This window comes from Mus caroli, chromosome 11, assembly GCF_900094665.2.
Source record: "Mus caroli chromosome 11, CAROLI_EIJ_v1.1, whole genome shotgun sequence".
Lineage (NCBI taxonomy): Eukaryota > Metazoa > Chordata > Mammalia > Rodentia > Muridae > Mus > Mus caroli.
Window position 1 is genome coordinate 53,442,566 of NC_034580.1, and position 16,698 is coordinate 53,459,263.

The following is a 16,698-nucleotide window of genomic DNA, read 5'->3' on the forward strand; positions in this document are numbered from 1 at the left end:
GATGGCTCAGTGGGTAAGAGCACCCGACTGCTCTTCCGAAGGTCCAGAGTTCAAATCCCAGCAACCACATGGTGGCTCACAACCATCTGTAACGAGATCTGGCGCCCTCTTCTGGAGTGTCTGAAGACAGCTACAGTGTACTTACATATAATAAATAAATAAATCTTTTAAAAAATGTATAAAAAATATACAAAAAAAAAACAGGAGCAGAAATGATGTCACTTTTGAGATTAGACTATTAAAGCCTATAGCTCCCCCTATCAGTCTGCCTCTCTCTATCTGATCACTAGTACTGATGGAAGTCAGCTGATAGACCATGAGGCCACTTCATGAAAAGGAGCTGACACTACCCAAATCAGGAAGGAAGTGGAAAGTAGATCCCACATCTGAAGGACCTCAGCCCCTGCTGACAGCTCACACAGTCCTAGGAGACACCCTGAGCCACAACCAGTGCCAGTGACGAGCTCAGATTCTAGACCTGCAGAAACTGGGATTCATATTTGCTACTTTTTAGCTGCTAAGCTTTGGATACACAGACCATCCACATTTTAAAGTAACAAGTAATAATAATAATAATAATACACTCATACCTCTGCTGGTAACCTCAATACACCTTTTCTCTGCCCCTGTGCACTTTAGGGGAGTTGTTGTGGAGCACGTATTGGTTTTATTATTGTAGCAGGCAGGACATTCAACACCATTGACTTCTGAAGATAATGGAGGCACTGAATGGAGAGAAAAACGTTTTCATCTTGGTAAATAGAAAGAAGAAACAGCTGAGAACATGTCTATCTACTGCTCATCTAAGACAGGGTTTTTCCACGATTCTACCAAAAAGCGTTGCAGTGAGGATGAGCTGGGAGGAGGCTCAGGAGAAGGCACTGGGGTGTGAGTGCCAGGTAGGACCTCATGGGAATTCAGAGCCATCCTCACCTTCATCAGTTACTCTACTCTCTGCCTTGGAGGAAAAGTCCTAGATAATGGGAGAGGAGAGGATCTGTTTTCTAAAAGTATGCTGTTCAAAGAGTGAGAGATGACCAAGTTGTGGTCCACACAGACTTGTGCTCCCAGCTACTGCAACTTTGGAGGCTGAGGCAGGAGGATTACTTCATCCCAGTAATATAATGCAAGCCTGGATGCATAGCAAGACTCCATTTCAACAATACAAAATCCAAGATGAGTAATGAAGTAGATGAGGAAAGTCTCTTGACAGGAGGAGCAGAGAGCAGAGCAGAGAGATCAGAGCAGAGCAGAGAGAGAGAGCAGAGTAGAGAGAGAGAGCAGAGTAGAGAGAGCAGAGCAGAGAGAGCAGAGCAGAGAGCAGAGCAGAGAGAGCAGAGCAGAACAGAGCAGAGAGCAGAGCAGAGAGCAGAGCAGAGCAGAGCAGAGAGAGCAGAGCAGAGAGCAGAGCAGAGAGAGCAAAGCAGAGAGAGCAGGGCAGAGAGAGCAGAGAGCAGAGCAGAGCAGAGCAGAGAGAGCAGAGCAGAGAGCAGAGCAGAGAGAAGCAGAGAGCAGAGCAGAGAGAGCAGAGCAGATCAGATCAGATCAGAGCAGAGCAGATCAGATCAGAGCAGATCAGAGCAGAGCAGAGCAGAGCAGAGAGCAGAGAGCAGAGAGCAGAGAGCAGAGAGCAGAGAGCAGAGAGAAGCAGAGAGAAGCAGAGAGCAGAGCAGAGAGCAGAGCAGAGGAGAGCAGAGAGCAGAGAGCAGAGAGAAGCAGAGAGCAGAGCAGAGCAGAGCAGAGCAGAGCAGAGCAGAGAGAGCAGAGTAGAGAGAGCAAAGCAGAGAGAGCAGAGTAGAGAGAGCAGAGCAGAGAGAGCAGAGTAGAGCAGGGCAGAGCAGAGAGCAGAGCAGAGAGAGCAGAGCAGAGCAGAGAGAGGAGAGAGAACAGAGCAGAGCACTTAAACCTATAGATTCACTGAACCTACTTAGAGCGTAGACCCCGGACCAATTTTTGCTGCCTCGCTGTCTCTCAGTTTGCAAACGCAAGTGTGTGCACACATATCTCAAGAGCAGGGCTTATATCCAACCCAGGCCCTTACAAATAAAGGCGTCAAGCAAAATGTGAAGGACAGGCATCACTGCTGCCACCCATAAGCACAGAGATAGACCCATGGAAGGTAGAGGAACCCTGAGCAGGTGGTGGTGCACAGACCCGAGCTGTGTTCATGTGTTGGGACACAGACAGGGGGTATACTCACGAGTGGGGATTTCTTTGTTGCACTGCTCACCAGTGCAGCACTGGGTCTTGTATCTAAATTTCTGTCGATTCCCCAGTGTTGCTGAAAACTCCAAGGCACATGGGTTTTGATACGAAGCACACCCTTTTTGCTCAAGTACTAGGTTTGTATCTGGAGCTGCAGAAAATTGAACCACCGAGTAAATTTTCCTCCTAAACTAGTGGTAAATAATCTGTTCCTTCATTCCCTCTCTTGAGTGTTGTACTCTCTCAAGAGTCTCTCTGCACTGGTCTCTCGAGAACAAACCAACAGAGCATGGACCACTTGCTACAAAGGGAGTGACTGGTGGTAAGGTACTCACTTAGCAAGCATGATGCCCTGAGTTTGATCCCTGACACAGTAAAAGAGTGCAGTCACTCCCAAATGGTCCTGATCATGTAGAGTCTAGGGCCTACAGCAAGCACATGCTCCATCTCCACCCAGCTCCTAGTCTCATCCTGGAAAGGAGGCAAGGATGAATTGGAGGTTGCTCAAGGTAGCAAGGGTTGGCTTACATGGTGTTTCCAGTTTCTGTATTTGGCTGAAGCAGCTATAAGGGTTTGAACAGGTACTTGGACCCCCTTGACAATTTCCATTTTCACACGAAGCTTTTATACACGTGTAACTCTCTGTAAGGAGGAAATGCACATCATTTAAAGGGGAATCCCAAAGCCTTGTAGTGGATGTTGCTTAGGAGTCAAGAAGCCATGGGAGGATAAACAGACTACTGGAGTCTCATGGGGTTGGCTACCTCCCCCAGGTACATGACTGCTTACCTCCCCTTTGCATTGCTTTGTTTACTCTTACCTACAGAGCAGACAGCTAAGATGCTAAGGACAAAAACTGTGAGGAGGCTCTTCAGGATGGAGGACCAGCCCATGGTGAAGCTTGTGAACACTGCAGGAGACGCAAGTAAGAACAATGGGATCAGAGGAATGGGGCTCAGACTTGTAATCCAGCAGTCCACATACTAGACTGTGTTCTTTGTCCATGTATTCAATCAATCAATCAATCAATCAATCATTCACCCTTCATTCATCCTTTCTGAAAGCCCAAATTTATCAAACACTGGTTTTATGCTAGATGTGGCCATTTGGAAGGATGCAAAACTGGAAAAGACTCCATATCCTTTATCCAGGCATGGGGCATTGGGATGGATTCCAGGAAAGGACTTTCAATTAGGAGGAATTCTTTCATGGGACTGGAAGGCACTAGATCCCCTTCCACAGTTGACATGGCCAAGTCAAGAAACAACTCCTCTGGAGAACAGGTGGAGGTTCTGTGTGTACTACAAATTTCTGGGCCATGGTGCTCAAGAGCAATCAGACCCTTAGCTAATGACATGGCTTCACCACTTTCTAAGTCACCTTCCCCCTAATGGATGGCTTCCACTACCAGGTGTCACAGCCCACACTAGAAATACTCACCAAGAAGAATCCCTGCTCTTCTGAAAGAATGGCCTTGAGCTGGAGAGGAAGCAATCTCACCTAGAGAAAGGATGAAAGGAGGACTTTCTCTGCCTCCCGGTCACTTTTATAGCCCAGAGGACCATTGCCTGGCAATTAATACACTGTAAATAGTATCTTGGCATGAAGTCAAGTGTACTGCACTTCCTGATCTTCTAGAGAGAGATACTGTGAGAAGAGTTTTTCCTGAACTTCTGGTTGGTAGGGAAAGGAAGGGAAGGAGTTTGTAATGCAGCTGTGCCTGGGGTAAGCTGCAGAACAGTTTAGAGTACTTGAAAGTTAAAAAGTATAGGAATTGTCCTGTAGTGTGTGGCTACCATCCTCCATTGTTGCTTGGGGCAAATCCCCAGCATCATTCTCTCTCCCATCCTTTGCTTTCTCCCTAGAGTCTATTAACTTCTCTGCTTAGAAGGGACCTGATGTGTCCCTCTGTAATTTCACTCCCCCTAACACACACACACACACACACACACACACACACACACACACACACCGTCTATTTATTTTTAGGCCAGCCTCTTGTTAGGGCATAGCTTAGCAGCCTTCTTATTTACAGTGGAGAGAAAGGCTAAGCTAGAAGGACTCACACTTCCTCTAGTCATCCAGATTTTAAACACATTCTTTCAAAGTTCAGGTGCCAAGTTCCCCCTCCCAGGGAAGACAGTGTGCAGAGTTTTGAAGAAGGTGTGGGTTACAGGAAAGGAACAGGGTTGTACATGTGCCTCAGAAGCTGGGGTGTGGAAGAAATTAGGAGGAACACCTAACAGTCATAGAGGTGACCAACTGAGAAAGGGCATCTGTAGTTACAGAGACCAGCAGAGACTCAGATGGAACTTCCAGTGTTCAAAGTAAGTTGACAAAACATTTCCTGGGTCATAGAAACATGAGCTGAGAGTAGACTTGCCACACTCGCAGGAGATGCTGAGTGAAGATATCATGGGTCCCTAATGATGAAGCTTATCTCCATTCCTGTTCAATTGCTCAAGATGATGAGACAGCAGCCAAAATGTGCTGTATACCCTCTTGCCCCCGCCAAATAGAACGAAGGCCTTTTCAAAGAGTCAGCTTGAGTCTTGCCTTCCAAAGAAGAATCTTGGCATTGCCACCTTGTGGCATTTCATAATGTGCCCTCCATCACTTCCATCCTATCACACACCTGCTCTCACATCTCCCAGGGTCAAATTCATAGCTGGAGACTGTATTTTATGGTTCCCTATTGATTTAGCTTAAAAAGCTTCAAGTTGTGCAACTAGTACTGGACTGTGAGCTCCTAATTAGCTGAGAATAGAGATAAGGTTGGTGACTGTGAGTTGGCTCAGGGCCAAGAGGCCAGACTTTCAGGTCAATGGCCATTTCTCATTGATGCATTGGCTTGGACAGTGCTGAGCAGAACAGCAGCAAGCTGAGGCCACTGTCCTTCATCCATGGGGGATGGAGCACGGCTCTCATCTATCAAGCACCACAGAAACTCTTGCACCTTCCTTCTCCCAGGGCAAGGTCTCAGAGGGACTGCTTACATATGGCAGAATTTGGACATTAAACAACAGAAGTTGAATGGGCACTTTGGATAAAAGGACCAAGGAAGTAACACCCTAACCCTGACTTGTCCCAAGACCAGGGACAAGGAAAAGAATACCTCCAATTCATGAAAAAAAAAACCCACCAATCCCTGAGCTTGCCCCAAGATCAGGTCACTGAATACCACCAAATCCCAGGCCATCCTAGAAACTCTGCCCTTCACCCCCTCAACCCTATATAAACCCCGCCTTCTGCTCAGCTCCTTCCTGCTTCTTGCCAAGCAGAGGTAGCCATCCTCTTGTGTCGTTCCTCTTGTTTAAGGCTTGTTGTGCTGTGTTACTTTGTGGTATTCTTTGGCTCCTTATTGCCAGGACACCTTTCCCCTCAGATCCTAACACTTACAGATAACCTCCCAGGCTAAAGAAGAGTAGAGGTGAGGCATGGAAAAAACCTAGAGGCCTCCCTCTTTTTGATGTGTATCAATACACATTTAGCTTCAGAGAGGTCCCACCTATTCCATCTAGAGCTCAGTTCTGTGTTCATTCTTGGGACCATAAGTGACCTTCTGCCTGATATCCCAGATAAAGACATTTCTCAGGAGAAAGAAGATGTCCTCTTGTGGTCTGCCTCTTGGGAGCAGTCCTGAGAGGGACCCGGGCTGCCTATTCTCCAAGCTACTGTGCTGTTCTGATCTTACAACTCCAGCTCCCCAAATCTCCTTTGTCAGTGACAATATCTCAGTTACACATTTCTTAGTATGTAGCCCAGTTATGCTGCGTAACTTTAAATATCAACACTAGAGTAATCTGTGGCCATGAGTCTACAGCCGATTGAGTAGGAAGAGAGGAACACAGAACACCAAAGCTAAGCCTTTTGAAGACTGGAGTGCATTGCCAGATATTCTTTTTTTCTGTGTGTCTCTAGATCTGTTCCCTATTCAGCACCCACCTGTTCCTAGTAGAGACTGTATCCTGAGGGATGGAGTGGGGGAAGGCAGAGTGTTGGTGGCCCAGCCCAGTCGGAGTGAGCAGCAAAGACAGTAGAAGCTTCCATCCCTGCCCTGACCTGACTCCATCCTTTGGATTCAGTAGGAGTCCAGCTCCTGTCCCAAAGAGGACATTTCCAGGGAAGGGAGAACAAACCCAACATAAGGGTGGGGCTTCTGACAACACCAAGTGCAGGCAGGTGACAGGGTTAGTAATGACAGGTTCACATTTGTATAAACATCTCCACCTAGTACCATGTTCTCCAGAGGATCACTGTGCACTGCCAAACTGTATGGACTCGATTGCTGAACACTGCGATCTCGTGGTCTTCTTACTTTCCTTCCTTCTTAGTGATGTTTTTGTATCTGGTATCTTGGCGAGGTGCTGGCCACAGTAGGCAAACTTTCTTAGAAGAAATACCCCTGGTTCCTACCTGATCACCTTCAAGTCTGGCTGTGCAACACACGATAGCATGGCCAGGAAAGCAAGGGGCTCTAGAATGTTCCCCTGACCTTGGGAATGTATCCGTCAGTGCCCCATGGTGCTAGGCATGATGTTACTCTAAGCATGGGAAGCCATGGCTGCCATCAAGCAAGATGAAGTGTTATGGAGTTTGTGACCCCTGGGAAAAAACACACAGACTCAATCCAATTATAATGAAAAGGTTTATTAATTGCTAGCAGGACAACAATCTCTGAGCTATCTTTGAGATTGCCATGAAGAAGGGGTATGAGGAAGGACTTTTATAGGGAAAAACCACAGGACAATCTTCAATATCTAAAGGAAAGACTTTTAAAAAGAAAAACCATAGGACAATCTTCAGTATCTATGCAAGCAAGGACAAACTGTTCTTTTCCGCCAAGTTAAGTGATCAAGGCAACTCAAAAACACTCTTTGGGTATCTGTAAGAAAGGTACAGAAGCAAAAAACAAAACAAAACAAAAAAACAAAAAACAAAACAAAAAACAAAAAAAACAAACAAAAACAAAAGCAGCTAGTCCTATTATCATAACAAATAGACAGTCATGGCAGTACAGTTTTGAGCAGGGGTCATTGAGTCTGAGTTACTGGGAACTTATCTTCCAGGGACTGGAGTCAGAGACAAACAGCTGATGGGTACCAAGATGGATGCCTGGCATAAAATGGCTAGAGCCTTATCAGAAATTAGGGCTTAGGCCCTGATGTTCAGCAGGACATCTCCTGCTGAATAGGCTTACCAGGAAGCATAAGAAAGGGACCTCGTTTGCCCTGGGCCAAGAGTAATTAATCTAGGGATGGGAGAGGAAACCCAGGGTTTCCTGCCACTGCTCATCATTGACTATGCTTCCAATTAAAAAGGATCTTACTGCAGCAGCTGATACAAGTACTTGGAAGCCAGGTGGGGAGCCTGGAGTGTTCCAGGCAGCAAGGCTGCTAGAAAGTACAGAGAAGGCTGGGCCATGGGACCTCTGGACTAAAACCTTCCTGGAGGAGGAGCCAGTAGCCCACTCCAAAGCCCAGAAGACACAGCATCACAACATCCCCTTCCCAAGAAGGAAATTATGCCCACCATCCTTATGAAGTCCCTGAGCCAGGCAGAGAGAGCGCAGCCAGATAACAAGTGTTTATAAGCATCTCCGAGGCAACAGAGCTAAACAAAAGAAAAGGGAGGTTGTCCTTCACCACCACCAGTGAGGGAGGTGGCTCCTGTACCTGGCATGAAGGGGGGTGTGATGTGGAAGGAGGGCAAGGGGTAGATACAGAGCTGGCCAGCTGGGCATAGGAGATCAGGCCAAGTGGGAGTCCTGGGGTAAAGGTCAGCTCTAGGTAACACCTGCCACTGTCTTCCTCACCTTTCATATCAGCACTGACGCCGAGCAGGCACATTTATCTTCAGATTCCCACTAAACCACCCTTTGCTCTCAGAAACCGAAAGTCAAGCCAGGCAGGGTGCAGTTAAACCCTGGAAAGTGTTAGTTTTGCTCACTAAGAGTGGAGTCTTTGTAAAGCCTTGAGATCAAGGATAAAGAAAGGACCACCCATACACATACAATGTTTTGAGCCATAAAGACCAATAAAGTTATATTGTTTGTAGGAAAACAGGCGCAAGTAGAGATCACTGTACACAACAAATCAAGGCAGGATCAGACAGGTTTCACTTTTTCTCTCAGTTATTGATCCTAATCTTTGTAGGTACATAGAGTGACACATGTGCAAATGACAGGGAAGTAAGACTGAAAAACTGTGAGAAACAAAGGGGATTAATAGGAGTGGCAGGGTAGTGACAGGGTAGGAGGTAGGGTGGGCGGCAGATGCTCACAGTGTAGAACATGCTTGTGCAACGAATGCCTTATATAACCTTGTCAAATGAAACAAAAGAATTAAAATCAGCTCGAGCCTTTCGCTCACTTACGGATGGACAGCTTGGCATTTTGGTTAACAATTTATGCCCATCATGAATGTGAATAACAAATATGAACTTTCTTGGTTTATAAAGCTATGGGAATATTTGTTCCTTCAGTACAATGGCATCAGTCTTTTAGGATGTCTATTGTGTGGTTTGCAAAAGGCCTTTTCTGTTGAAAATCTCTCTAACAATCACATAATATGTCCTGCTGGTTCTCCATTCTGCCTGCTGCCTGGCAGAGCCTCTCCAGTGAATGGACCTTACACCTTGAGAAGCACAAAGGATCACTAGAGGAAGACACTCTGTGTGCGTGTGTTTGTGTGTGTGTGTGTGTGCACCCGTGCATGCATGCCCAAGAGCACACCCATGCTCACACAAATATACATGCAAACACACGCAAACACACATAAACACACCATAGCCTATCTTCTTTCTAAGATAGAGAGAAAATGTTTAGTAGACCCCTAATTTATTATTTGATCAGCCAGCTCACCCCAACCATCCAAACTGACTGTGTTTAAATCTTTATAAAAGGTCTTCATTTATATATAAGAATATGGAGCCAAAAATTAAGTAACATCTTTTCCTGTCTTGATCTCACTGAGATTTCTGAGAGGACCACGTAATTCCTCCATGAACACAATGTTCCTCCTGAAGGCATCTCAGACATTGGCTCCCCTCCATCTCTTCCATAGTTCCAGTACCTTGGTCACAAGTGTATTTTTAGATGGTTCCAATAACAGCTGCTGTTAAATTGCTACACTTTCTGTATCTGCATGTTGTCAATGGTCAGGCCAAATGTGCTCTTGATGTGTGGCTAGACTTTCATGTAAGAGTGCATGAGAGTTGATAATTACAGGATTAAGTAGAAATTTTAATCAAAATCAGGCTGCTTCCCAAAGATTTCAACAGAGATGACTGTAGAGGGTTTTTGGTTCTGTTTTTTTCTTGTGCCTGCTGGGTCAGAAGAGTAAGCAAGGCAGAGGTGACCGCAAGACCTGAGTTATGTGGACAGTAAATGTTCATTTAGAGGTAGTGAGATACTGATATGAAGTAAAAACGAAAGGACTCTGTGGAGAAAGGAAACATTAAAGACATTTCTTTTGACACAGGGTCTCATCAGGTAGCCTTGGCTGACCTGGAACTCTCTCTGCAGTCCAGGCTCCGCTACATAGGGACTGCGCATCTTCATGAGGAAAAGCAAAAGGTCTGGATGTGTTTACATGTCAGTAATGACCGTGTATTACCCTCACTGGTAAAGTGGGGGTGTGTAAAGTGTGTACTGAATGTTTTGCCTGTATGTATGTCTGTGCACCACACGTGCACCTGTACCCTCAGAGGCCAGAATAAGGCACTGGATTCTTCGGAACCTAAGTTACAGGAGGTTTGTGAGCTGCTGTACAGATGCTGGGAACCCACCCCTAGTCCTCTGGGAGAACAACAAGTGCTCTTAACTGCTAAGCCATCTCTCCAGCCTCTCAGATTTATCCTTAATATATTGCTCAAGCTATAAAAAAATTTGGACCACATGGGCAGTCTAAAAGACTGCAAAAGTTTACAAAGACAGTCTGGAAAGTTGTGCACTCAGGTAAATTGCTACATATCTCTTTGTCTAACATTGTAAAGTTCAGCATCCTTTTTTTTTCATTAAGAGATGGACAGCAATGGTCAGTTAATAAAGTACTTGACTCACAAGCACAAGGAATCTGAGTTTGATCCCCAGAACCCACCCAAGAAAACTGGCGGTGAGCCTGAAATCTGAGCCCTGGAAAGGCAGAGTCAGGAGGATCTGTGAGGACTACTGGCTAGACTGCCTAGATGAATTGATGAGTTCTGGACTTGTGAGAGAGCTTTTCAGAGATCACTGAAGAAGCAGGGGTGGGGGATAGAGAGAGCGTAACAGCCAAAGGTGGCGGATGACCAAGAGGAAGCCACATATCGGTACATGGCAGGACAGTTACACAGAATGAACTCACAATGCCATAATGTCATTCCCAAGACCTGTGAGAGCCTAAACAAGACAGAATCTCTCATGGAGAAGGGAGGCAGGCATGATGTTTCACCCCTAGCCGAGGAGCTATTGTTAGCTGCTGAGAGATGAACTGTCAGTTTTCTCTAAAGTGTAGCCATTGATAACTCAAGACATGCATCTGAGAATATGTGGACAGTACGAGTTGATATTGATGTGGATAACGGGCACAATAGTGTGTGGGGAAGAAAGGGGATGGATCTGGGGAGAGTTGGAGGAGGGGGAGGACTTATGATCCAAATACACTGGACCAAACTCTTGCATAACTAATGAAATTAAGAAGGAGAAGAAAGGAAGAAAGAGAAAAGGTAGACGGAATCTGAGGTATGCCATTTGAGGTCTCCTTCTGGCCTCTATACACACAGTTGTACACACAAATGCACATATGCATATACACACATAAGCAAAATATCATAACTTCGGGTGTGATCATTTTGGAAGTATTTGGCCTGAATTAAATGCATCAGTTGAGCTGTTCCAATAAATACAGAGCTACAAGTCGTCAGCCTCAGCCTCAGCCTCAGCCTCAGTGGAGAAATCTGAATTGTCTCATGTCGGGAGAGCATAAACAGTCATGTTTACCTTCATTTGCTGAGACTACATTTCTCACAGCAGAGCTAAACCATCTGGAACCTGGATAAAAATGCAGGTCAACACAGACCATGGACATGTCTATTGTGCATACAGATTTTACATGAAGAAACAAGAAAATAAGAGGCTCTGCGTGACTTCTAAGACCCTCTTTAGTAGATGTTTTCTTCTGATAAGATTTAAGGTTGTGGATTTTTTTTTCATAATTTGGATTATTATGATGTTTCTTTTAACCAAAGAAAAAGTTGACTCCCACCCTTCTGAAGTGGTCAGATAGCCAGCATGGTGACTCACACATATGATCCCAGCACCCTGGAGATGAGGGCAGAGGGCAGAATTGATTCAAGTTTAAAGCCAGCATGGGATACATAGTATATTCCAGACTTTGAAAAACAAAAAGAGATCTTGTCTAGAAAAATCGGTCAATCGGTAAGTAGTGAAATGATGCTGATAAGGTTTGTTTTCCATGGTTTTCATGAAAAATAGAAAGGTTGATTGGTTGGCAGTTCAAAGTCTGTTTTCCTATCCATCATTTAACTATTGGTAAGATACAGTATTAACCAAAATACATGGACAATCCCGTAGTAACAAATGTACTGTTTTATTCCAAAACATGGTTTAATTTAGACAACAGATGCATTTTGAGGTGCACAGGAGTCCTTCATGGTGGTGAAGGGCTTTGTTCAAGGTTCTGAACTTCTCCTCCCAACCTCTCTTTCTTTCTTGAGACAAGAGACCAGGCTGACCTCTGCTTCCTGAGTGCTGGGATTAAAGGTGTGTGCCACGATTGCCTGGCTTCCCCCAACATTTCCATGACCAAAAAACCTTTCAGATCTCTGAAATCGGTCCTTTAAAAAGATAATAAAAGCAAGGCACCCCTTTAATTTCAGTACTCAGAGACAGAGGAAGACAGATCTCTGCGAGTTCAAGGCCAGCCTGGTCTTGTTCCAGCCAAGACTGCATAGTGAGGCACTGTCTCAAAAAAAACAAAACAAAACAAAACAAAAACACCCACAGGACAATACATGTAGAATGAAAACACATATTATTCTCTTTAAAATGTGATAATGAAGTGCTGGAGAGATGTCTCAGTACTTAAGAACATTTGTTGTTCTTATAAAGGGCTTAGGTTTGGCTCCCAGAATTTATGTGGTGGCTCACAACCATGCACTTACTCCAGTTACAAGGGGATCTGATGCCCTCTTCTGACCTCCATGGGTTACCAGGCTCCCACGTGGCACACATACATGTGCACATAGCTCACTCTATCCTCAGGAGTATTAAGTGGCCATCCACTGGTTCCTTCCTCTTACCTGATGTCTCCACGTTCTTCAAATTCAGACCACTAATTTTTACTGATCTTTTTCCAGACAAACAAGCAAATCCCATCCTTGTCTCCATAAAATGGCACCAAAATAACTACTCGTCCACATTTCCTCTAGTAAATAAAGCACTTCTTGTTGTGTGTTGGTGCATCCACGTTTGCTCACAGTTCCTTCCTTCCTGCCACATCTTGGGCTCTGGTTAGCATTTCCAGTAATCATTTATATTTTTAATATACTAGTTGATCTTCCCCACAACCGTTTCAATGCATCCAGGTGCTTAAAACCTTGTGATTTACAAAAATACAACTGTCCCTCCAGTAAGGTTTTCTCCCCTCACTTTTCAAAAGCACATTTCTCTGGACAGCTGTGTACCTCTACACCCTTGCTTTGGTTTCACACCAGCCATTCCCCTCCCCCACAGTCACCCTTCCATAATGAGGTCACCATCCTGCAGTGTCTGGCAGCAGTGTCTGTTCTGAGATGTTTAATGCAACTGTCTCCATCCTTGTCTTGCCTGCCGACAGCCTCTTTGTCTTTAGCAGGAGTTCCCCCACTCCCACCCCAGCCACCACCACCGTGGATGTTCACAGGCTGTGTTTCCTTTTCCTTCAGGTCTCACATCTTGAAACTCCTCCACGGCCATCTTTGCATGAGGTCCTCTGGTTCATGGTCCCCACCACATACTTCCTTTGGCAGATTTTGGGGGTCACTGTCCTGTTTTCTACACATCACTGAGACTCTTAGACATAGAGTTTCTCATTCAAGTGTCTATATACTGCCCTTTGGTGATTGTTTACACAGAATTTTAAAATTCTGCGGGGTTTTTAACCTTTACCATCTGTCCCTGCTCCTCACCAAACTCTCCCGTGCACTTTCCCGGTGCCTCCATGTCTTCTGTGCTCATTATCTGTCCTCCATCTGGAGACTCTGCTCAGCCTTCTCACCCAGAAGTGGAGGCTGAAGCCCCCTGTGATCCGCTGTGCTAAGCTCATGTGCCAATTCCTCTTCCAAGTCTCAGCCCCAGTGTGTCTGACTGTGGTCACCTCTGGAAGCTCAAGTCAGAAGTTGATTTGTCTCCATCCCACCCCTGTATTGCTCTTCCCTTCCAGACCAGAGCATCCGTTAATGTAAAGTCTTTCTTCCCTGGCTTTTTATGTACCCTGTCAGACAGTAGCACTGACCTGGTATAGGTCAAGGGATCAAAATATCTGCAAGCCTAATGAATAGATAGATTAGTGGACAAGACTAGCCCAGACCTCCTAAATATCATCTGAGTTAAGAAAATAGCTCATATCTTCAATCTCAGGACCCAGGAGACAGAGGCAGGTAGAACTCTTTGAGTTCAAGGTAATCCTTGTTTACCTAGTGAGTTCCAGGCTAGCCAAGGCAATATACAGACTCTCTAAACAAACAAACAAACAAACAAACAAACATATTGTCAGGCGATGATGGCACACTCCTTTAATTCCAGCATTCGGGAAGCAGAGGCAGGTGGATCTCTGAGTTCGAGGCTAGCCTGGTCTACAGAGGGAGCTCCAGGAGAGTCAGGGTTACACAGATAACCCTGTCTCAAACAGAACAAAACACACAAATGAAGAAGAAGAGGGAGAGGAGATAGAAAAGGGGGAAACAGAGGAGGAAAGGAAGGAAAGCAAGCAAGGAAGGAAACAACAAATTGGACAATAAGTGAAGCCTCGAATCCCAAGACGGAAAGATCTCTGGATCCCCTTTTCCTCCCTGTCTTTTTTGTTTGTTTATTTCTTTTTTAGAAAGTCCCTAATTAAACCACCTTAAAATTCCAGGTTATAAAAGAAGAAATGCTTGGCACTGCAGACGCTTTTACTTATTCGTTTTTACCGCGAGGACACTTCAGACTTTTATCTTTTTCCATTCATTCTTTGTACGGTTATTGGATAACATCAGACTCTGGGTCTAAAAGGCCAGTTTAGCAGTGCTTTAGAGGAACTTCTGTGCCCAAGCTCAAACTAAACCAAATCCTAGTGCTTGAGGCACAGTGTGTGCAGGGTCCCTACGTAGTGAGGGCACTTCCTTTCACTCTGGCTCTGTAGACCCCACACTTGGTTCTCAGGATTTTTCTCACGGCCTCTTTAAAGTCTTTGTTCCTCAGGCTGTAGATAACTGGGTTCAGCAGTGGAGTGACCACAGTGTAGAAGACAGAAATGACCTTGTTGAGTTCCGGTGACAGATGTGCATTTGGGCGCACATACATGGAGATCATGGTCCCGTAGTAGATGGTGACCACAGCCAGGTGGGAACCACATGTAGAAAACGTCTTCATCCTGCCGGAAGTGGAGGGGATTCTCAGAATGGAGGACACTATGAAAACGTAGGACACCAGAGTTAGGAGGAAACAGATGCATAGCACAGCGATGGACAGGACAAAGATGGCCATTTCTGTCACATAGACGCTGGAGCAGGACAGCTGGATTAACGGAGGGAGGTCACAGAAGAAATGGTTGATGCGGTTGGGCCCACAGAAGTCCAACTTAGAAATCAGGAGGGAAGGCAGGAAGCCCGTACCCACCCCTGTCACCCAGGAGACTGTTACCAGAGCAGCGCAGGTGTCAGGGCTCATGAGAAGAGAGTAGTGGAGCGGGTGGCAGATGGCCAGGTACCGGTCATAAGCCATTGCGGCAAGGAGGAAACACTCGGTAGCACCAAAAAACACAAAGAAGTACAGCTGGGCCATGCAGGCAGGGAAGGACAGCATGTGTCCCCAGGAGGCCAGGTTGGACAGCAGCAGGGGTACCGTGGTGGATGTGTACCAGATCTCCAGGAAGGACAGATGTTGGAGGAAAGTGTACATGGGCGCGCGCAGGCGCGGATCCTCACTCACCACGCCGATGATCACCATGTTGCCTGTGATGGTGAGGAGATAGAAGCACAGGAAGATGGCAAAGAGGAGGGACTGCCACTCAAGAAGGTTCTGGAATCCTAAGAGCTGAAACTCCGTGACCTTGGATAGGTTTTGGGGCTCCATTTTCTGTGAAGGCAGAACACATTTTGAAAAAACAGTTCGTACAAGGCATAAGACGTTTGTAACGTTTGATGTCGAAGGTCCGGGGGTTTGATGTTTAGGGTCCAAGGGTCGGTCCTCCAGTAGTTTGCAACTTATCACGTTAATTATGTGTTTCTTCCCTTCTGTATTGTTTCCTTTTACAGGATTATTTTAATGATGTATGCGTAGAGTGTTCGTCTGACAAAATGAAACTTCTAGGAGGAAGGGTTTGTTCCGGCCCAAAGACGGCTGGTAGTTTGTCAACGTGGGGAGGGTGTGGCAGTAGGAGGGGGAGGTACCATTGTCTCCACAGTCTGGGGTGGGGGAGGGGGCTCACTGCTCAGCTTTCTCCTTTGCATTTATCCAAGACTCCAGATCAGTTCGTGGTGCTGTAGTCAGGGAGTCTTCTCAGCTCAACTGACCTAATCTTGAAACTCCCTGCCAGACACGCTCACAGACCTGTCTGATAATCTAGATGTCAAATTGACAATGAAATTACATGCAGGTTTTCAGAGGGACAGATGTGTTAACTCCAGCTTTTACACATTTTGTTTATTTGTTGTTGTTGTTGTTGTTTTTATTTGGGGGGGCACAGGGTCTCACTAGGTATCCAGGCTGGCTTGCCTCAACCAGTCATGAGCTGAGATCAAAGGTGCCCACCACCACACCCAACGTTTTCAGCCACATTTAAAGTAGCAAGCTAAATGTAGATATTAAATCTTGAAAAGAGATTTATCAAGGTCTGTTTCTTTGCAGTTTGTGAAATACTGAAGTCTCAGATCCAAAGACATAAGGAGAAGACACATATGTAGTAGCACACACACAGAAGGACAGAAGGACAGACAGAAGGAGGCAACTGCAATGACCTGAGGTGATAGGTGAGGTAGGCAAAGTGGGAGCTCTGCTTCATAGCAACATATCAAAAATAAAATGTCCTACCTTAAGTGTACATATTTGTGCTTGACATCAATAACATTGGGAAAAAAATCTCAGAAACTGACAAACCTAGCAAAACTTGATTAAAACCATGTAGAAGAAAAGGGAAAGAAAATGAACTCTGGGGTCCTGGGGACTTCTGTTCATTCTTCCTTAAATAACGTCTTACTGACAGTCTACTATGTGTGTATGAGTGTATGAGTATGTAAGCATGTACTTATGTG

General features: G+C 45.5%; 2 protein-coding genes across 2 annotated transcripts in view; both read right to left on the reverse strand.

The window, feature by feature from the left end:
- The window catches only part of LOC110305455 (protein RoBo-1-like), a 5,808-nt gene extending 2,085 nt beyond the window's left edge, over positions 1-3,723 (reverse strand). Inside the window, exons 1-5 of the mRNA XM_021177444.1 lie at positions 3,646-3,723; positions 3,026-3,115; positions 2,734-2,847; positions 2,201-2,356; positions 591-725 (exon numbers count right to left, since the gene is read on the reverse strand). Of these exons, the coding sequence (XP_021033103.1) occupies positions 591-725; positions 2,201-2,356; positions 2,734-2,847; positions 3,026-3,098 (478 nt within the window). The 5' untranslated portion in view covers positions 3,099-3,115; positions 3,646-3,723. The remainder of the gene's footprint in view (positions 1-590; positions 726-2,200; positions 2,357-2,733; positions 2,848-3,025; positions 3,116-3,645) is intronic.
- Positions 3,724-14,548: 10,825 nt separating this feature from the next.
- LOC110305440 (olfactory receptor 11L1) lies at positions 14,549-15,520 on the reverse strand. The gene has a single exon (XM_021177431.1). The coding sequence runs from the start codon at positions 15,518-15,520 to the stop codon at positions 14,549-14,551; it is 972 nt and encodes a 323-aa protein (XP_021033090.1).
- Positions 15,521-16,698: the final 1,178 nt, after the last annotated feature.